Source organism: Salmo salar, chromosome ssa01 (genome assembly GCF_905237065.1).
Source record: "Salmo salar chromosome ssa01, Ssal_v3.1, whole genome shotgun sequence".
NCBI classification, from domain to species: domain Eukaryota; kingdom Metazoa; phylum Chordata; class Actinopteri; order Salmoniformes; family Salmonidae; genus Salmo; species Salmo salar.
The window spans coordinates 27,281,403-27,304,848 of NC_059442.1; the positions used below are offsets into that span (position 1 = coordinate 27,281,403).

The 23,446-nt window shown below is 44.3% G+C and overlaps 1 protein-coding gene across 1 annotated transcript in view; it reads right to left on the reverse strand.

Annotated features, from left to right (window-relative positions):
- LOC106590180 (estrogen-related receptor beta) overlaps window positions 1-23,446 on the reverse strand; it is a 66,635-nt gene that overhangs the window by 11,513 nt on the left and 31,676 nt on the right. Inside the window, exons 6-8 of the mRNA XM_045716101.1 lie at window positions 22,301-22,419; window positions 21,677-21,830; window positions 5,430-5,699 (exon numbers count right to left, since the gene is read on the reverse strand). Of these exons, the coding sequence (XP_045572057.1) occupies window positions 5,430-5,699; window positions 21,677-21,830; window positions 22,301-22,419 (543 nt within the window). The remainder of the gene's footprint in view (window positions 1-5,429; window positions 5,700-21,676; window positions 21,831-22,300; window positions 22,420-23,446) is intronic.

Genomic DNA, 23,446 nt, shown 5'->3' on the forward strand with positions numbered 1-23,446 from the left:
AGTGTAACTCCATGTATGTAATGTAGGTCTACTGTAATATTGTAACTACATGTATGTACTGTAGGTCTACTGTAACAGTGTAACTACATGTATGTACTGTAGGTCTACTGTAATAGTATAACTACATGTATGTACTGTAGGTCTACTGTAACAGTGTAACTACATGTACTGTAGGTCTACTGTAATAGTGTAACTACATGTATGTACTGTAGGTCTACTGTAATAGTGTAACTACATGTATGTACTGTAGACCTACTGTAATAGTGTAACTAAATGTATGTACTGTAGGTCTACCATAACAGTGTAACTACATGTACTGTAGGTCTACTGTAATAGTGTAACTACATGTATGTACTGTAGGTCTACTGTAACAGTGTAACTACATGTACTGTAGGTCTACTGTAATAGTGTAACTACATGTATGTACTGTAGGTCTACTGTAACAGTGTAACTACATGTATGTACTGTAGGTCTACTGTAACAGTGTAACTACATGTATGTACTGTAGGTCTACTGTAATAGTGTAACTACATGTACTGTAGGTCTACTGTAACAGTGTAACTACATGTATGTACTGTAGGCCTACTGTAACAGTGTAACTACATGTACTGAAGGTCTACTGTAATAGTATAACTACATGTATGTACTGTAGGTCTACTGTAATAGTGTAACTACATGTATGTACTGTAAGTCTACTGTAACAGTGTAACTACATGTATATACTGTAGGTCTACTGTAATAGTGTAACTACATGTATGCACTGTAGGTCTACTGTAATAGTGTAACTACATGTATGTACTGTAGGTCTACTGTAACAGTGTAACTACATGTACTGTAGGTCTACTGTAATAGTGTAACTACATGTATGTACTGTAGGTCTACTGTAACAGTGTAACTACATGTACTGTAGGTCTACTGTAACAGTGTAACTACATGTATGTACTGTAGGTCTACTGTAACAGTGTAACTACATGTATGTACTGTAGGTCTACTGTAATAGTGTAACTACATGTATGTACTGTAGGTCTACTGTAACAGTGTGACTACATGTATGTACTGTAGGCCTACTGTAATAGTGCAACTCCATGTATGTAATGTAGGTCTACTGTAATAGTGTAACTACATGTATGTACTGTAGGTCTACTGTAACAGTGTAACTACATGTATGTACTGTAGGTCTACTGTAACAGTGTAACTACATGTATGTACTGTAGGTCTACTGTAATAGTGTAACTACATGTATGTACTGTAGGCCTACTGTAATAGTGTAACTACATGTATGTACTGTAGGTCTACTGTAACAGTGTAACTACATGTACTGTAGGTCTACTGTAATAGTGTAACTACATGTATGTACTGTAGGTCTACTGTAATAGTGTAACTACATGTTCTGTAGGTCTACTGTAATAGTGTAACTACATGTACTGTAGGTCTACTGTAATAGTGTAACTACATGTATGTACTGTAGGTCTACTGTAACAGTGTAACTACATGTACTGTAGGTCTACTGTAATAGTGTAACTACATGTATGTACTGTAGGTCTACTGTAATAGTGTAACTACATGTTCTGTAGGTCTACTGTAATAGTGTAACTACATGTATGTACTGTAGGTCTACTGTAATAGTGTAACTACATGTATGTACTGTAGGTCTACTGTAATAGTGTAACTACATGTATGTACTGTAGGTCTACTGTAATAGTGTAACTACATGTATGTACTGTAGGTCTACTGTAACAGTGTAACTACATGTATATACTGTAGGTCTACTGTAATGTTGTAACTACATGTATGTACTGTAGGTCTACTGTAATATTGTAACTACATGTACTGTAGGTCTACTGTAATAGTGTAACTACATGTACTGTAGGTCTACTGTAATAGTGTAACTACATGTACTGTAGGTATACTGTAATATTGTAACTACATGTATGTACTGTAGGTCTACTGTAATAGTGTAACTACATGTACTGTAGGTCTACTGTCATAGTGTAACCTCATGTACTGTAGGTCTACTGTAACAGTGTAACTACATGTATGTACTGTAGGTCTACTGTAATAGTGTAACTACATGTATGTACTGTAGGTCTACTGTAATAGTGTAACTACATGTACTGTAGGTCTACTGTAACAGTGTAACTACATGTATGTACTGTAGGTCTACCGTAATAGTATAACTACATGTACTGTAGGTCTACTGTAATAGTGTAACTACATGTATGTACTGTAGGTCTACTGTAACAGTGTAACTACATGTATGTACTGTAGGTCTACTGTAACAGTGTAACTACATGTATGTACTGTAGGTCTACTGTAATAGTGTAACTACATATATGTACTGTAGGTCTACTGTAATAGTGTAACTACATGTATGTACTGTAGGTCTACTGTAACAGTGTAACTACATGTACTGTAGGTCTACTGTAATACTGTAACTACATGTATGTACTGTAGGCCTACTGTAATAGTGTAACTACATGTACTGTAGGTCTACTGTAATAGTATAACTACATGTACTGTAGGTCTACTGTAATAGTGTAACTACATGTATGTACTGTAGGTCTACTGTAACAGTGTAACTACATGTACTGTAGGTCTACTGTAACAGTGTAACTACATGTACTGTAGGTCTACTGTAATAGTGTAACTACATGTATGTACTGTAGGCCTACTGTAATAGTGTAACTACATGTACAGTAGGTCTACTGTAATAGTATAACTACATGTACTGTAGGTCTACTGTAATAGTATAACTACATGTATGTACTGTAGGTCTACTGTAACAGTGTAACTACATGTACTGTAGGTCTACTGTAACAGTGTAACTACATGTACTGTAGGTCTACTGTAATAGTGTAACTACATGTATGTACTGTAGGTCTACTGTAACAGTGTAACTACATGTACTGTAGGTCTACTGTAATAGTGTAACTACATGTACTGTAGGTCTACTGTAATAGTATAACTACATGTATGTACTGTAGGTCTACTGTAACAGTGTAACTACATGTACTGTAGGCGTACTGTAACAGTGTAACTACATGTATGTACTGTAGGCCTACTGTAACAGTGTAACTACATGTATGTACTGTAGGCCTACTGTAACAGTGTAACTACATGTATGTACTGTAGGTCTACTGTAACAGTGAAACTACATCAACAACAACCATGTGTACAGTATCATACTGACTCTGTAGCCCATATCCTCCCTGACCTTTCAGTCTCAGAGGAGGGTTCTCTTTGACTCATTGCAGTCTCTCCCTGTCTGATGTGCTGTGGTGTATTGCATTGTTCACGGATACTCTTACGGTACGTACAGAAGGCTGTAACACTCCCTTTTCATATTCTCTCCCTCTCTCTCTCTCTCTCTCTCTCTCTCTCTCTAAGGATGTCCTGGGCTTGTGGTTCTCTCAGTGGTTAACCAGTGTCTGGCACTTATGAGACGGTGTGTCATTGCTTGACTCATATCACCTTGGCGGTGCATATTTCACCACGCGGGACAATAAAAGGCAAAACAGATTTCAGACTTCGTCCCAAATTCATTGACTGGAACAACTATATTCCCAAGACCTTGAGACATTTCTCACCCTGACGCTTTCCAATCCACAGCGGTAAAATGAAGTAGGTCGTTTTGGAAAGTGAATGAGCAGTTGAGCAGATGGGGGGGGGGCAGAATAGAAGAACAAAAGGGAAATTCACCAGAAAGTCAGAGAGCTGACAATATTGTATCTCCTCTTTGCTTCATACAGGATTAGTCAATGAAAAACAGCATATTAGTTAATATTGACAAGTCAATGCCCAGACAAATTATTAGCAATTAAATGCATTTTAATTGTGTGCATGTGTGCTTCAGCACATGCATGACATTTTTGCCATTAAACTCATCTAATGCCAAGAATGAGTGAGCACAGTGGACAAAGGTCTCAGGGTGAAGTGCAGGCAAGAAGGAATGAAAGAAAGAAAGAGCTAGAGACCAGATGAGAAAGAAAACAGAGCAATAGACAGAGAGAGATGGAGATATGGAGAGAGAGACAGAGGGGAGAAGGAGAAGGAGATGGAGATATGGAGAGAGAGAGAGAGAGAGAGAGAGGGAGAGGGAGATATGGAGCGAGAGAGACAGAGAGAGGGAGATGGAGATACAGAGAGAGAGCGAGATGGAGATATGGAGAGAGAGAGCGAGGGAGAGGGAAAGCATGCAGCATGTAGGCTATGGAGGAGGGGATAGGCTTAAAAAAACTACTTTGAAGAAACAATTTCCTTGCAATCCATCAGAGAGCCCAAGTCGATCCGATTGATAAACTGCTAATTACAAAATCAATCGCTATGAATTTTCACAGCTGTCAGACAGAGGGGCTCCCGGGAGGGTGATCTCACAGAGACCTTGTTCAAACGTTCCGGACGCCTCCTCCCTACCCGGACACCCGGCCCCCCTCCCTCCCTCACCCGCACCCACCCCCCAACAAAGCTCTGTTGTCTGAAAGCAAAGCAAAGCAAAGCCCACCGTCAGCGTTTTCATTTTTCAGCCAGACAAAAAAAGAGAAAGTGCGCCCGTGGTCCAGCCAGGCATTGATCAGAGAGGGACAGGCCCTGCCTACTCAAAAGCAGCCTGTCGATACGAGTGTACCGTCTTCGCATTGGAACAAACAAGCCCCATCACTCCCTGATACTCATCCCATTCGACTTAACACATTGTATTGACAGGCCCTGTGCTCCTAATGAAATGCTAAATGTATCTCCCATGGTTGGCGTGCCCTGCAGCTACTGTTATGGAGACTTAACCAACATAAATTATGAACAATTGTTATTATGAATAAAGATAATATTCCAATATAAAATTAGAAACAGTTTTCTGCATTTGTGCAATATAAATGGAAAATGTTTTGGTTTTATATTTAAAATAAGGAACACCAAAATATTTTGGGGTGTGGTGGCAAATTAATGAGTGTTTAAAAATATTCCAAACAAATGTAACATTTTTGTGTCAATGGCACTATAGTAATCGCTTGTTCATTTGAAATTAACTCTGGCTCGAGATTTGATACAGTATATGACCGTTTTTGAGATTAATGAAATGTGTCCTTAAATGTATAAATACTAGCTTTATTCATAAAATTACAACAAAAAGTTACAAATTCCAAAAAGTATTATTATTGTCCACATGGATATATTGCGTGTGATTGCCCATTTTACAATATCATATTGTTCATAAAATACTGAAAAATCAGACTCTGATCTTCAAAACATACATTTTCAGCAAAAATACAATATTACCTTAAATAATACATTTTATTGTTTTTTAGATTGATTGATCTCATCATATTGCATAAATTAAAAAACCTTGTAAAGAATAAAATATCCAAATATTCACCTATTATCCCTGACTGTCGTCTTATTTATGCTATATATGGAGTCGGTGTATATTGTCCTACCTGAGTTGGCGAGAGCGATGGCCTTGAGGGTGACAAACTCCTCCTTCTCCACCTTCAGCTTCTTGTACTTGCGTACGAGCTGCAGGATGGACACGTAGAGGTCGAGCAGGCCCGTGAGCCGCGAGTGTTCTTCGTCCATGATGTAGTCCTCTGCATACACCAGCTCGTCCTCGTAGGGCAGCGAGCGGAACACAATGCTCAGGATCAGGATCTCCATCCAGGCACTCTGCAGTAGACTCATCTGGTCTCCCAGCGACAGCGTGGAGAAGCCTGGGGAGACAGAGGAAAACACTGAGAATCTCTCACCTGCAGTTATCTGCACTACAATACACTCACACTTAAAATATATTTGTTTGTTTGTGTGTGTATGGGTGTTTCCAGCTCATGCTCTGCCCTCAAGATGAAATAGAAAACAGTGAAAATACTCTAATAGGCTCTTTATATTCTCACTTTGTCGATGATCAATGCAATTATCATCGGTAAACTATTAAATGGGGTGAACTAGTTAAGGGTGACCTATTAAATGAACATTAGCACCCTGATTGTTTTAATGAAAACACTATGAAGCCAAACATGTACTGTCCACCTTCAAGGTCTTTCTCATGGACAGATCTGATCAGTAACCCAAACATGAGTTCAAAGTCTCACCCCGACTGACTAGAGTACATGCCACGGTATGTTAGCAGCAGAGGTGTTTAATTTTAAATGCACTCTGGAAGGTCCTCTCTGAAACGGTTGTCACAGCACTCCAGTGGGCTTTACTGTAAGTGAAGACAGTAAATCGGTGCAAAGGTCTTTGAGACACAAAGCCGTCTGGTCAGCCCTTGTTTCCTGTCACACTGCTATTGGTGGGATTAGCACGGAGACAGATCCTCATTGGAGGGGTCGAGGACGTGACACACACTCAGTACCACGCTGGGTGAGTTGATAAAAACACACACACAACACACTCATGCATGCGTACACACTCACACTAACGGACACACACGAGTGTGCGCACACACTCACACAGCGAGGGGTCACGTGGGTCAACACAGCCCTAAAGGCATGCTTAAATCCTGTCCCCGTTCCTGACAAGCAGCAACTGGATGAGCTGAAATTGTCTGGGTCATATAAAACTATTGTCATTTCCCCCTTCAAACACACAGGCTGCTACCGCTGCCTGTACATATGGATAGAATTAAACCTTTTTAAAAACAACCATCCCCACAAATCCTCTGAAGATGAGGTGAGAGAATTCAGACAAACGAAAAGGAAGGAAAGGGAATCTGGTTAGAAGGAACAGATAGCCATATCATCCCCCTTCCCCCTACTACCCTTTCCCCCTACTACCCTTTCCCCCTACTACCCTTTCCCCCTACTACCCTTTCCCCCTACTACCCTTTCCCCCTACTACCCTTTCCCCCTACTACCCTTTCCCCCTACTACCCCTTCCCCTACTACCCCTTCCCTCTACTACCCTTTCCCCCCTACTACCCTTTCCCCCTACTACCCTTTCCCCTACTACCCTTTCCCCCTACTACCCTTTCCCCCTACTACCCTTTCCCCGTACTACCCTTTCCCCCCTACTACCCTTTCCCCCTACTACCCTTTCCCTCTACTACCCTTTCCCCCCTACTACCCTTTCCCTCTACTACCCTTTCCCCCTACTACCCTTTCCCCCTACTACCCTTTCCCCCTACTACCCTTTCCCTCTACTACCCTTTCCCTCTACTACCCTTTTCCCCCCTACTACCCTTTCCCCTACTACCCTTTCCCCCTACTACCCTTTCCCTCTACTACCCTTTCCCTCTACTACCCTTTCCCTCTACTACCCTTTCCCTCTACTACCCTTTCCCCCTACTACCCTTTCCCTCTACTACCCTTTCCCCCTACTACCCTTTCCCCCTACTACCCTTTCCCTCTACTACCCTTTCCCTCTACTACCCTTTCCCCCTACTACCCTTTCCCTCTACTACCCTTTCCCCCTACTACCCTTTCCCCCTACTACCCTTTCCCTCTACTACCCTTTCCCCTACTACCCTTTCCCCGTACTACCCTTTCCCCCTACTACCCTTTCCCTCTACTACCCTTTCCCCCTACTACCCTTTCCCCGTAATACCCTTTCCCCGTAATACCCTTTCCCCCTACTACCCTTTCCCCTACTACCCTTTCCCTCTACTACCCTTTCCCTCTACTACCCTTTCCCCCTACTACCCTTTCCCCCTACTACCCTTTCCCCGTAATACCCTTTCCCTCTACTACCCTTTCCCCCTACTACCCTTTCCCCCTACTACCCTTTCCCCTACTACCCTTTCCCTCTACTACCCTTTCCCCTTACCCTCTACTACCCTTTCCCTCTACTACCCTTTCCCCTTACCCCCTACTACCCTTTCCCCCTACTACCCTTTCCCCGTAATACCCTTTCCCCTACTACCCTTTCCCCGTACTACCCTTTCCCTCTACTACCCTTTCCCTCTACTACCCTTTCCCCTTTCCCCTACTACCCTTTCCCCTTACTACCCTTTCCCCCTACTACCCTTTCCCCCCTACTACCCTTTCCCTCTACTACCCTTTCCCCTACTACCCTTTCCCCGTACTACCCTTTCCCCCTACTACCCTTTCCCTGTACTACCCTTTCCCCCTACTACCCTTTCCCCGTACTACCCTTTCCCCCTACTACCCTTTCCCCCTACTACCCTTTCCCCTTACTACCCTTTCCCCGTACTACCCTTTCCCCCTACTACCCTTTCCCCGTACTACCCTTTCCCCCTACTACCCTTTCCCCTTACTACCCTTTCCCCCTACAACCCTTTCCCCTTACTACCCTTTCCCCCTACTACCCTTTCCCCTACTACCCTTTCCCCATACTACCCTTTCCCCTTACTACCCTTTCCCCTACTACTTAGAGCATCCCTCTCCTTACCTCCTGTCCTGGTCTAGCGTTCCCATGGCGCCCCCATTCTGACAGCATATTAGCCCGTCGCCTGATTAAAACGATTGCTTTTACAAGTTTGCTGTTGCAATACTATCTGCTCCCAGGTTATTAAGAGGCGATAGATTACAGTATTGACACACACACATAGAGAGAGAGATACACTGAAGGGGGTAGAAACAGAAAGAAAAAGGTAGAGAGGGAAAGAGAGAGAAAAGGGGGTAGCGGAGAGTTTCATTTCCCTTATCGTAGTGATGACCACAGGAGGGAAGAGCTGGAGGATACATTCATTAACAGATTGCGATCGGAATGTGAGGGCCTTCACAATGTGAAGGGGAATCAATAGTCAGTCGAATGGAGGGTCTGATCAAACAGAGACAGAGACAGGTGCAGGGCCCAGGACAGGCACGGCAGGCACACCCCACCCGGGTGGCCACGGGGTCTGTGAACCACAGACAGGACCAGCACGATACAGACACTAACCAAAACTGCTAGGAGCACATACTAATATAATTGTAGGAGGAAACCATGAGTACCTTAGTGCAGATGCCTGTGATACTACACATAAAAATGCATTTTAAATCCTTTTTAAAGCTCTGACGAAGGCCTTCAGGCCGATACGTAAAGCTTAGTAAAGAGCAGTGATACTAGCAAGAGCAGTGTGCCGGTTTCTTCTTTTTTCTCATCTTATTCAATTGTTACCATTCACCTGCAACAAAGAGAGAGTGCCTTTTGAATTTCAAATCCTTTGCTGTGAAATGTCCCTGTCAGCACTGGAAAAGCCGTACCTTGCCATTAGCGAGATAATCTGGACTGGCCACAAGGAAATTGTCATGCAAGTGTAGACAAGGTTCAGCCTGATTTCTGCGTCAGGTTGGCATGCAATCACAGCCTAGGCTTTGTGCACCCTTTTAATGCCAAGGAGTACTCAACCGGAACACCTTGCCCTCAATGTGACAGCACATAGAAAGCACTTGTTCTAGATTTGTACAAGAGAATGCAAAATCCCTCTGTTATACCAGACACCTCTCAGCAATATGCACACACTGAACACAGCAACCTGCAATTACGTTTGACGCTAAAAGTCCTTGAATTGAATCCAGTGTTGTGAGATGGAGAGGTGGTGTTTTCCCCTGCTCGGTCTCTCTTCAGGGCCTAAATTATGGCTCCAAATGGGATCTTGTGTCGTTGACTTGCCGTTTTCCACTCAATTTAATCGAGTAATGAAGTGACTTCCAGACTCCATAGGTCACACAGCGCTCTGGCCGCCATGCTGTGAAGGCAGCCCGGTTAAGTGCTGTCGGAGTGGGTGATTTCCTCTAATGAAATATCAATATTTACATCTTAATTTCCACACCACTGCCTTGGTGGGGTTTGAGCAAACACGGCACAATATTGACCAAAACTTAGAGACCTGTTGAAGGCCCTTTTCCACAAGGCTACACTGGGTAAGTAGGCTAAACAAGCAGAGGGCAATAAAAACATTTCTGAAATCTCTTTTGTTCATTTTGAATAAGCATGCTTTCATATACGGAATTGTGATGTTAGTGGAGGATTGTGTTTTAAAGGCATCTACATTATCAATTTAAAAATGACATTACATGACAATAGATTTATTTTATCCAGTAAACAACGGAACTTCAACATACAGTAGGTTACAGTGAATCATCTCTACTGTATCACAGTTCAAACCACAATGTACCTCCTCATTACATGTGGACAAGCAGTCCTCAGGAGAAATGTCATGTTGACATAGCATACTACTGTTGTCCATAATATCACACAATCACAGTCATGCGGGGGGGGAGACAGCTCTCTCGGTCCCTGCGATTTCAGAGGGTGACAGACAGACATGTGGTGGCTGTGGACAGGGAACATGCTCTCTTCCTCGCCTCTTAACCAGACACTGAAGACCATGACTGGGTTCAACAGTAGAATAATTCACTTCATGCCTCAGCTGGTTCTCACAATGATCCCTGTCCCTGGCTAGGCACAGTATAAAATCACACCAGTTGTTGTTTGTGTTTACAATAAACATAGCCACTTGAAACGGGTTCGAAAACATTGACAAGCTTGGCTGGTCTCTCTGGTTGATAAAGGCAAATCTTGAATAGGATTTCACTGCAATATTTTGTATAAATCACATCTGAAAGTTATAACACAGGAATAAATGTTTTCTTTGACAGATGATTTCCCTCAGCTTTTCCTGCTCTGCTCCCTGACTTATCTATACTGGATTTAAATACAACAATATCCCTGTCCAAACAGCCCTGTTACAGTCTCTTACCTCTGTCCTCTAAGGTGAGAATCCTATAGACGTACACATGTAGAAATATATTTAAGTTCATCTTCGGATTCTTAGCTTGTTATTCTGGATACAACTGTAAAAAGCCAATTGGGGAGAGCAAAATCCCCATCCTCCTTATCTCCGACAGACCCCTTCACCGAGGGAGGGGGGTGAGATGGTGGCAGACCAGGCAGGCCACACCAGCGCCGGCTGCCTCTGGGTCCACCCCTCGTCAGATTAATCAGGGTGCCATTTCATCTGCCAGAGCAGAGGACGGCCCAAAATGAAATGCTGGAGATTTCTGTTGAGCGGGAGTTCATATTCTATTAATTTATTATTGTTTCCCTCTCCCCGAGGGCCATTAGCACGGGTCATAAAAAGAGAAGTAATTACGAGGCATGGTGGCCCCCTCCAGCTGCAGCCCCCTCGTATTTCATCCTCAATCAGACTACTGAACAGACAGACAGAGCGAGAGAGAGGGATGGAGAGAGAGAGAGATGAAGCGAGGGAGGGAGACGGAAAGAGAGAGTGAAAGGGGTGGAGGGAAAGAAAGAGAGAGATAGGGAGAAGATAAAGAGGAAGTGAGAGATAAGGAGAAGAGAGAGGAAGAGAAACTCACAGAGAGATATACAGAGACAGAGAGAAACAGAGAGAGACAGAGAGACAAAGAGAGAGAGACAGAGAGAAAGCGATAGGGGGAAAAGAGAGTCATTCTCGCTAGACAGGGGCTGCTACACTATATACAGTTGAAGTCAGAAGTTTACATACACCTTAGCCAAATGCATTTAAACTCAGTTTTTCACAATTCCTGACATTTAACCCTAGTAAAAATTCCCTGTCTTAGGTCAGTGTGGATCACCACTTTATTTTAAGAATGTGAAATGTCAGAATAATAGTAGAGAATGATTTATTTAATCTTTAATTTCTTTCATCACATTCCCATTGGGTCAGAAGTTTACATACACTCAACTAGTATTTGGTAGCATTGCCTTCAAATTGTTTAACTTGGGTCAAACATTTTGGATAGCCTTCCACAACCTTCCCGCAATAAGTTGGGTGAATTTTGGGCCATTCCTCCTGACAGAGCTGGTGTAACTGAGTCAGGTTTGTAGGCCTCCTTGCCTCCACGCTTTTTCAGTTCTGCCCACAAATGTTCTATGGGATTGAGGTCAGGGCTTTCTGATGGCCACTCCAATAGCTTGACTTTGTTGTCCTTAAGCCATTTTGCCACAACATGGAAGTATGCTTGGGGTCATTGTCCATTTGGAAGACCCATTTGAGACCAAGCTTTAACATCCTGACTGATGTCTTGAGATGTTGCTTCAATATAACCACATAATTTTCCATCCTCATGACGCCATCTATTTTGTGAAGCGCACCAGTCCCTCCTGCAGCAAAGCACCCACACAACATGATGCTGCCACCCCCGTGCTTCACGGTTGGGATGGTGTTCTTCGGCTTGCAAGCCTCCCCCTTTTTCCTCCAAACATAATGGTCATTATGGCCAAACAGTTCTATTTTTGTTTCATCAGACCAGAGGACATTTCTCCAAAAAGTACGATCTTTGTCCCCATGTGCAGTTGCAAACCATAGCCTGGCTTTTTACGGCGGTTTTGGAGCAGTGGTTTCTTCCTTGTTGAGCGGCCTTTCAGGTTATGTCGATATAGGTCTCGTTTTCCTCTGGATATAGATACTTTTGTACCTGTTTTCCTCCAGCATCTTCACAAGGTCCTTTGCTGTTGTTCTGGGATTGATTTGCACTTTTCGCACCAAAGTACGTTAATCTCTAGGAGACAGAACGCGTCTTCTTCCTGAGCAGTATGACGGCCGCGTGGTCCCATGGTGTTTATACTTGCATACTATTGTTTGTACAGAAGAACGTGGTACCTTCAGGTGTTTGGAAATTGCTCCCAGGGATGAACCAGACTTGTGGAGGTCTACAATGTTTTTCTGAGATCTTTGCTGATTTCTTTTGATTTTACCATGATGTCAAGCAAAGAGGCACTTAGTTTGAAGGTAGGCCTTGAAATACATCCACAAGTACACCTCCAATTGACTCATATGATGTCAATTAGCCAAACAGAAGCTTCGAAAGCATAACATCATTTTTCTGGAATTTTCCAAGCTATTTAAAGGCACAGTCAACTTAGTGTATGTAAACTTCTGACCCACTGGAATTGAGACACAGTGAATTATAAGTGAAATAATCTGTCTGTAAACAATTGTTGGAAAAATTACTTAGATGTCCTAACTGACTTGCTAAAACTATAGTTTGTTAACAAGAAATTTGTGGAGTGGTTGAAAAATGAGTTTTAATGACTCCAACCTAAGTGTATGTAAACTTCCGACTTCAACTGTATATAAAAGTATGTGGACACCCCTTCAAATTAGTGGATTCAGCTATTTCAGCCACACCCGTTGCTGACAGATGTATAAAATCGAGCACACAGCCATGCAATATCCATAAATAAACATTGGTAGTAGAATGGCCTTACTGAAGAGTTCAGTGACTTTCAACATGGCACCGTCATAGGAACAACAATGGCTCAGCCGCGAGTGCTGAAGCGCTTAGGCCGTAAAAAACGTCTGTCCTCAGTTGCACCACTACCTACCGATTTCCAAACTGCCTCTGGAAGCAACGTCAGCACAATAACTGTTCGTCGGGAGCTTCATGAAATGGGTTTCCATGGCCAAGCAGCCACACACAAGCCTAAGATCACCATGCGCAATGCCAAAAGTCGGCTGGAGTGGTGTAAAGCTCGCCACCAATGGTCTCTGGAGACGTGTAAACACGTTCTCTACGGTGATGAATCACGCTTCACCATCTGGCAGTCCGACAGACGAATCTGGGTTTGGCAGATGCCAGGAGAATGCTACCTGCCCCAATGCATAGTGCCAACTGTAAAGTTTGGTGGAGGAGGAATTATGGTCTGGGGCTGTTTTTCATGGTTTGGGCTAGGCCCCTTAGTTCCAGTGAAGGGAAATCTTAACTCTACAGCATACAATGACATTCTAGACGATTCTTTGCTTCCAACTTTGTGGCAACAGTTTGGGGAAGGTCCTTTCCTGTATCCCCGTGCACAAAGCGCGGTCCATACAGAAATGGTTTGTCGAGATCGGTGTGGAAGAACTTGACTGGACTGCACAGAGCCCTGACCTCAACCCCATCGAACACCTTTGGGATGAATTGGAACGCCGACTGCAAGCCAGGCGCTCCCAACATCAGTGCCCGACATCACTAATGCGCTTGTGGCTGAATGGAAGGAAGTCCCCGCAGCAATGTTCCGACGTCTAGTGGAAAGCCTTCCCAGAAGAGTGGAGGCTGTTATAGCAGCAAAGGGGGGACCCACTCCACATTAATGCCCATGATTTTGGAATGAAATGCTCGACGAGCAGGTGTCCACATACTTTTGGTCATGTAGTGTACAGTATATCATGGCTGGCTATCAGAAGGACAAGCGAGCCCTGAAGACTTTTGCCCAATGGCATTCTCACCTCAGCCAGTCAAGTGCCCGCCATCTAGTTTGAGCAATACTGCCCTTAAAAGGGCCCCAGAGGTTCAGCTCATCTTGTTCAGCTCTGTACTAAACTGGCTGCTCATCTACGTATATCAAAGCTTTTATTTCAAAAATAGTCTCTTTTAAAACATCCCCAAATCTACTACTTTTATTTCAGAGACAGATGCATTTAGAGTTTATTGCAAGAAGCTGTAATGTTTATGATATGTGCTCCTGATCAGTTATACAGTACTGTCTTAAGGTTGATTAAATACATCTGTTTGATACAAACAGACTGGAGCAGATGCAAAGCTGTCTGGTCATTTTGGTTGGAATGTGCGTGTGCAAGCTTGTGTGTGTGTGTGTGTGCCAGTGTGTGTGCCCGTGTGTTTTGTGCATGGCCATGTGTGTTTGTGCGTGTTTGTGCGTGTTTCTGCGTGTGTGTGTGCGTAAGCTGCAGCTGCCGGCCATGATTCTTCCTGAATTTACATGAAAGCGTCAGGACCCAATCAATAGCTTCTTGGTAATAAATTGCTGTGCTTGACATAAATAATTTGACCTGAACCTCAGCCACACGTTCAGCACACAGCTCAAGTCAGGCCGCAAGCCTTCACTGGTAAAATATTACATAACACATTACCCAAACTACCCTGTCATATACGCTTTTACAAATACAATTCAGTACACCTTCGATTTCAGCGGTATATCCATTTCAGTACATCTTGAATTTCAGCAGTGGAAAATCTATTATTTTAGATTTGTGTGTAATGTTGTGAATCATTTTTAGATACTACTGCATTGTTAGATACTACTGCACTGTTGGAGCTAGGGACACAAGCATTTCGCTATACCCGCAATAACATCTGCTAAATATGTGTATGTGACCAATACAATTTGATTTGATTTGATAGTCACATATAGCTGGATGATAGATAATTAATACATTTCATCCTGTTTTGTGACTAAATGGTTCAGTAATCCACTTTTCAGGAGTGCCAGCTATCTCTACTTTTAAAATGATAACCAGACCATTGTTCAATTATAAGTAGCTGGGAATGGGTGATTTGACCAGCGGCCTGTGAACGTTATGAGATTGTATAACGTTGAATACAGTAATCCCCTTGTCTTAATCTGCACCCCCTGACCCCGTGACCCTGGCTCGGGAGTATTTAACCGTCTCAAGAGTCCCACAGCACTCGTTTGGTGTTATATATCTCTGTTTAGCCCAAAGACCAGGAGGATTCTGACTTTAATCATTCACATAATTACACATCATTTATCTCTGCTGCCAACCAGCAACACGCCTTAATGAGGGAGGGACAGCTAACGCCTAGTTGACAATGTCTAAAGGCACATCATCAGCTCTCTGAAAGACTTCCTCACTGCAAATTAGTAATACTATTTATACCCTGCTGATGTTGAGCCTTTTGTACGTCATCTTACATCAAAATGTAAAATGCATGCAGACAGATGTGATGCTTGGCTTGCTGGTAACTGCTCATTTAAAATGGTAACAATTTGTAGCACTGTAACAAAACCAAATACTCCCCCTTCGCTGTTCCTGGCAGATGCCCCTTTCCTACCCATCTCTCTCCCTGCTTCTCTCCCGCTGTCTCTCTCCAAGTCTCCCTCCCTCTGTCCCAGTCTCACTGCCTGCCTCCCTGCCTGTCTCTCTCCCTGCTTCTCTCCCGCTGTCTCTCTCCAAGTCTCCCTGCCTCTGTCCCAGTCTCACTGCCTGCCTCCCTGCCTGTCTCTCTCCCTGCTTCTCTCCCGCTGTCTCTCTCCCTGCTTCTCTCCCGCTGTCTCTCTCCCTGCTTGCCTCCCTGCCTCTCTCCAAGTCTCTTCGCCTCTGTCCCAGTCTCACTGCCTGCCTGCCTCCCTGCCTGTCTCTCTCCCTGCTTCTCTCCCGCTGTCTCTCTCCCTGCTTCTCTCCTGCTGTCTCTCTCCCTGCTTGCCTCCCTGCCTCTCTCCAAGTCTCCCTGCCTCTGTCCCAGTCTCACTGCCTGCCTCCCTGCCTGCCTCTCTCCCTACCTGCCTCTCTCCATCCCTGCCTCTCTCTCTCCCTCCCTGCCTGTCTGCCTCGCTCTCTCCCTGCCCGCCTCTCTCCCTACCTGTGTCTCTCTATCCCTGCCTCTCTCTCCCTCCCTGCCACTCTCTCTCTCTCTCCCTCCCTGCCTTTCTCTCTCTCCCTCCCTGCCTCTCTCTCTCTCTCCCTGCCTTTCTCTCTCTCCCTGCCTCTCTCTCCCTCCCTGCCTGCCTGCCTCCATGCCTGCGTGCCTCTCTCCCTACCTGTGTCTCGCTATCCCTGCCTCACTCTCTCCCTCCTGGTCTCCATCCCTGCCTGGCCATCTGATACTCCCCCCATCTCAATCTCCCAGCACCCACTCTGCCTGCCTGTCTGCCTCCATGGGTTCAGGCCTCAGCATCCACCTGATTGCTCAATCTATCTTTATCTGGTGTGTTGAAGTCTACGTCAGAGGGTAAATTGAATATACTAAGAGCTGTCTGTTGGTGTCTATATTTAATAAAGTACACTGATGAGGTGCTGATGTATTGCCCGGCAGTATTCACACTCTATTACAAGGATATTACACAGCTTGAGTGGGATCAGCCCGACAACACAGTAAGTAGATTTCACCATTTAATGACAAAAAGAAAACAGGAACCCGAAGGGGGCTGTGGGAACGAGGGGGGTGTAAGGAGCTGACACAGAAACGACAACATACAAGAGGCGTGATCTCTCCTAAACATCACCGCCTTGTTCCCCGCTAACAACTAAACATAAGCTTCATGACCAACGTAGTCTGTATACTGAGCTAACAGGCTGGAATAAAATAAAGTAGATCACTAATAAATAACAATAAGAACCAGGCCAATTCATTAGGTTGTTTGGGTTGAACTGCAATGCTTGACTTTGCTATTTAAAAAATGAAATCTGCCATTCTGGGTTTTACCAATTTGGAGAAAAAAATGTATTATACCATGAAATGTGTTACAAAACATATCAGGATATGTAGTGTGTTTCCCCTATTGAAATACACTATCAATCATAGCAGAGAAGGTTTAGGTCTGTGGACTAGAAACAAACAGCAGGAGGAGAACATCCAGCACTCAGTGAACCCACAGAATCATGCCACAGAATTCCCGTCAGAAAACATTCCGACCCTGGAAGCAGAATGCGAGGTCTGACAGCAGGTGACAGACGTCTGCCTCTAACAATGAGACCCTCTTACACAAGCGGCATGCATGGCAGATTCCACATTGGGGCACATGACATTCACACTGTGCCTGGGTTAAGTGCTGAGGGGGTTGTTTTGGAGAGGTTGGGGGTTCAGCAGCGCACCCGCCCTCTGTGACCATCACCACTCTAATGGAGGAGAACACACAGGTCATAGCCATGTGGAGACATGCAGTATACTGAGTTCCCCCTAAACCGCCTGGACAGTGAAATGCAGCTGGGGAGGGGGGGGGGCAGTGGGCAGCTATGTGTGTCAAAGGTTGTTAGCACCTTACGAGCAACAAGCCATCTGTCATCGTCCCCCTAACACTGGCCTTAATGACCGGGCCCCAGCCCCAGTCCCAGTTAGCCCACGGCCATGTTAGTCTCATCCCTCTGCTGCTGGCTCTATCTGGAGCAGAGAGAGACGCTGCCATTCAAAGCTTCATAATGATTACTAATTCATCAAAAGTAAAGGCTGTCATTAGAGAACCTTATCCTCAGAAATGATAAAAGCAAACTGTGCCAGGGAACAGCAACACCAACTTACTTCCTGATACGTAAACTCAATGTACTGACTGTACAGTCTGACTACAGTGTGTGGACAATTGACTAACAATCATTATGTCTATCTAGGTATTGTGTTAGTTAGTCCTGTGGTTGAGATCACAGGAGGCTGGTGAGAGGAGGACGGCTCATAATAATGGCTGGAATGGAGTGAATGGAACGGTATTGTCACACCCTGATCTGTTTCACCTGTCTTTGTGCTTGTCTCCACCCCCCTTCAGGTGTCGCCCAGCTTCCCCATTATCCCCTGTGTATTTATACCTGTGTTCTCTGTTTGTCTGTTGCCAGTTCGTTTTGTTCGTGAAACCTACCAGCGTTTGTTCCCCTGCTCCTGCCTGTTTCTTGCTCCTGTTTTCGATTTCTTCCCGGTTTTGACCGCTCTGCCTGTCCTGACCCTGAGCCTGCCTGCCGTTCTCTACCTTACTGGATTATTGACCACTGCCTGCCCTGACCCTGAGACTGCCTGCCGTTCTCTACCTTACTGGATTATTGACCACTGCCTGTCCTGACCCTGAGCCTGCCTGCCGTTCTCTACCTTACTGGATTATTGACCACTGCCTGCCCTGACCCTGAGACTGCCTGCCGTTCTCTACCTTACTGGATTATTGACCACTGCCTGCCCTGACCCTGAGACTGCCTGCCGTTCTCTACCTTACTGGATTATTGACCCCTGCCTGCCCTGACCCTGAGACTGCCTGCCGTTCTCTACCTTACTGGATTATTGACCCCTGCCTGCCCTGACCCTGAGACTACCTGCCGTTCTGGACCTCTAGCACCCACTCTGGATTATTGACCCTGGCCTGCCTTTGACCTGTCGTTTGCCTGCCCCTGTTTTAGAAATAAACTTTTGTTTCTTCGACACTGTCTACATCTGGGTTTTACCTGAAACGTGATAGGTATCAACCATGTGTTTGTGTCTGATACAATTCCGTCCATTTCAGCCAATACTATGAGCCTGTCCTCCCAAATTCCGGTGCCACCAGCCGTCTGTGGTTGAGATCCTCAGCTACAGTATAACTGTACAATTATACTATAATGTAGTATGGTAATTTAATGTATTTCTAGCCCATAAATTAGAGGAGAGATAACACACTAAATTGATATGGGATCTTGTGAGAGAATGATACCGTTTACGGAAGCTAATCGTACCGCTTTGCTGTTCCTTAATCATCCTCCAATTAGACTCGGTTAGATCTTCTCCATGTCAAATTACAGCACTTTTAAAACACTTTTTCAAATGTTAGCCAAGAAAAGGGGCAATGAAAAATCTATTGGGAGAACTTAAGTGCCAATTTTCTTGACGTATAAATTGTTACCTTTGGAATCTGGTCATTGCCCATCTGTCAATGTCCTAATCAATGTGGCCCACTTCATAATGAACTGTTAATCTTTTTAATTCCATTGCCAAAGGCCAAAAAATCTATCAGAATGCAATCAGCAGTTTTCTCCCTCTCTTTTCCTCACAGAGAGCATGGATGGGGGGAGAAATATGGTCCTCTGTGCTCTGTGGCTGTGCTAGACTGCCCTGGGGTGCCATTGGTGCATAGAGTATTAGTGCATGGAGTCTGGGTCAGCCAGTGAACCATCTCTGATCAGGTTCAGCCATGTACAACTCAATTATGCAGCCATTTCATGGCTGGTGTAGAGGGAATGACCTAATACAGAGCTCACCACAGGGAGAACAGGGGAGCTTTGGAGTTACACTTTCAGTCTCCCTTTTCATTCTAATTTAACCATTTTATTACCACTTTTGGGGTAGGTAAAGAATCATAAAGGTTGTAAATTTGATTATAGTCCTGACACTGTGTTATAATTTTTACAAGTTAAAAATAGAATTTAGACCCTGTAATTGAAATGTGTAAGCCCTGAACACAGTAAGTCGCTGTTGTTTATATTTACCTGACTCCTATGAGTAGTCATGTAAATATAAACAATAGGTAAGAGATGCATATGTTTGTGTGTGGGTATGCAGGCAGATCAGAATGCTAAATCATCCTGCTGCAGCTTGTACAGTACAACAGTAGCACTATGCAAAGCCAAGCATTTCCACACATTTAGAAATGTCAGACAGTCTGGCTTCCGGTTGGATTTTGGGTTAAACCATCATTACGGAGTGATGAGCATTCTCAGGCCTTCCATGGCAAATCCAATTAAGATTAGTCAACTATCCACTGTACAATGCAGGTTATGATAATCGGATTAACGCAGCACTTAAAAGCTTTGCCATACAGAGCACTCTAGTTAGCACGCCATATTTACTGTACTGTATGTCAACACAGGAAGACAAAGGCCCTGACAACATGACAGTTTAATAGCCTATCGGTAATCAAACTGATTCAACGCTCATATACTTTTACAGTTATTCAATAATTTGAAGAGAATTCTAGAATATTCTCTGTATAATACTCCAACCCTGCACATTGCCAGAGGTGAACAGTAGTGTTTTCTCTGTATATTCCAGCCAGAGGTAGTGTACCTGGCTGGCTTGTTTGGGCTAGCTAAATGGGATGGGACTGTGTTACTGGGTCAGTCTGATCCAGTCCTGGGTAAGCTCCTTGGTTAAACTCTCCCTCTGCTGACAATGGGCTGTACAGAACAGTCTGGTTGGGAAAGTCCTAATCTCTAGATCTGTAGCTGACTATTACACTTCCTCTCTTCTAAGATATACCGACCACCTGTCTGTCCAGGTACAGTTGTCACACCTACATGTCCTGCACACAAGGTGAGAACCAGGAGAGGCCCAGCTTAAACTACAACAGGCATTCTGCGGCTGATGTCAGCGCAGACACACGTCTGCTATGCTGGTGAGAAGACGAGGGTACAGAGAGGCTATACAACAGAGGCTGTACTGAGGGACACAGTCTTTCAGTGGGTTACCTCTATGCCTAGTGTGCTATAATGTTTTAGAGTTATCAGGGTCAACCTTAAGATCAGACAGACTCTGCTTTGGTTGCTAAAAGAGTACCTAAACAATATGTTCACTGTCAGAATCAAGAGAAAACTCTAGAAGGGAGCAGAATGTCTCCTGACATAGAATGTGGTATTCTTAATTTAACAGCATCTCATTACCTAACACCTCATCTATCACGATGTCTATGGAGCAGAGGAGAAACATGATTATGCCTATCAATAATTCAATTGAAGTGTGTGTGTGTGTGTGAGTGAGTGAGCTGTCTTGTTTCAGAGGGAGGGTCCTGTGCTCTGCTCTAAATCTCCCCTGTGGTTATGGTATATGTTGACACCAGGGCTGTAGTCCCTCCCCATTCAGAGTAGGGATTTTAGCTGGACTCTATTGATTTGATTATTTTAAAGCTGTCTCCATTTTGCCCCTAGGTCCATGAGACATTAATTATCTGTGTTTGCATTTGTGTTTGCATTTGTGTGTGTGTGTGTGTGTGTGTGTGTGTGTGTGTGTGTGTGTGTGTGTGTGTGTGCGTGCGTGCGTGCGTGCGTGCGTGCGTGCGTGCGTGCGTGCGTGCGTGTGTGCATGCGCACCCATCGTTAGCAAAGGCAGGGAAATGGATGATGGGATAGAGGGTTCATTAGGGTGACTTGGTGTTGAACTACTCTAAATGGAACTAACAAGGACTAATCATGATGTCAGATTGGACCAGTTGAAATGAATGGCTGGTTCTGTATCTAAACTGCTATCACGTGTTGTTTTTCTAACTACACAGTATGTTATAGCTGATCATGAGTGAATGGTGTTCTATATCTTTCTATGGTGCTCAACTAGTGAAGTGGGCTGTAGATGGGTGGGCGTACCTGGGATATGCTTGGCCCAGCCAATGATGACCACCAGCTCCCGGTCAGCCAGGTCACACAGCGTGGTCAGGGCCTTGATGTCACTCTCAGGCATGGTGGGGTCAGGCATGGCGTAGATCTTCTCTGGCTCGGCCACCAGCAGGTGGGACACTATCTTTGTGACTGACGAGGAAGCAGAGGTGGTCAAAACAACAGTCAAAGGTCACATTACTGTGATGCAAATACAGGTACTCTCAGATACAAACGTACATGCTAGGATATACAATCGTTCACTCTCTCTTTCTCCCTCTGACAAGTAAACGAATGAATGGTTTAATATGGTTGATAATAAAAACAATCCTCACATTACTCAACATTATGTGAGAGGATATTCCTAGGACTGCTATCCCTGAGAAGCCAGTCACTGTTTAATATCGGTCATCTGCTCTGAGATTTGTCATAACTCAGCTGTTACCAGAACAATGCCTGTCTGGCCTAATATATATTCTCTAGAAGTGCTCTCCTATGGAAATACACCTATCCAGACAACAGGAGAATCTGGTCTGAATAAAATGCCTTTGTCTTTAACTGAACCTGGTCTGGGGGAACGCTGCGGGAAGGGGGTGTGTAGTGAGGTGACAGAGCACTACTCACGGGGTTTTTAGCAGGAGGGGGGAGTGTGAGGCCCAGGTACGCTGTGTTCTCCGCATCCATCCTCCTCTTGTACTTCTGTCTTCCCCCTCGCACACGGTCCAGACGCACACCTGACACATGACAAGATGCAAGGAGACCTTTGAGTAGGAAATTTCACCATTCTGACAAATAAAATGAATCAATCAATTCTACAACATAGGAATGTTATCAATAAAAATAACAATTTAAAACAGTTTTAAGTAGTTCCACAATTAGTACATTGTTATTGGTAGAGAGTAACACAACAAACGTTTACGTCTAATTCCCCAATCACACACTCAGATTCACTCATCAGGTTCCGACATGAAAAACAAATCTAAAGTATTCCTCTTGTTATATGAGGGGGCATTACTTCTAAAAGCCTGACCAAGCTGAGGTGTGTGTGTCTGCCCAGAGGAATGGCTCTGTTCTGTTGTCTGCATGGTGAGAGAGAGTAAAGGGAGTGTCAGGGTGTCAGAGGGACTGCCGGCTGGCGCTGCGTTCCCATATGTGGTCCATGCCTGGCTGGTCTACTGTGACACTGCCGAGCCTGACGGAGCTCTAAACATATGAATATTTAATGCAGGGTCAATGATCTCACAGACTGGCCCTCTAATTATTTAGTTTTTGGGGTGAGGTGGACGGCATACTAATGAACAACAAGGCAGGTACCTGTGAGCTCAGTGTCTAGAGGCCTCTGTGTCCAGCCATGTAGCTACTGTAGGAGGAATGAAAACACAACCACAGCCACACACTGTCTGGTGTACAGTCTTATAGAATTATGACACAGATAGATAGAGGTTAGCTTTCCAATAAAAGCTCCTTATTTCACCCCTCTTTCACGGGACAGGCATGAGGCTTATCACTCTCTGCCACTCACAGGGGACCAGGTCCTGCACTGATACTGTAAATGTCACCAACCTCATCGTAACATAAGTTATTTATTATTTCATTATTTGAATGTTTCCATTTGGATTGTCCTTTCTATTCTATTATTTTTCAACAGAGTTAAAATATTTAATCTGCAGTGTTCCATTTATGTGATACAGGATGGTGTTTGGTGATTTCATCCTGTTGGGGCTGCACAGGGACATGGTCCTGCACACTGCTGAATGTGCC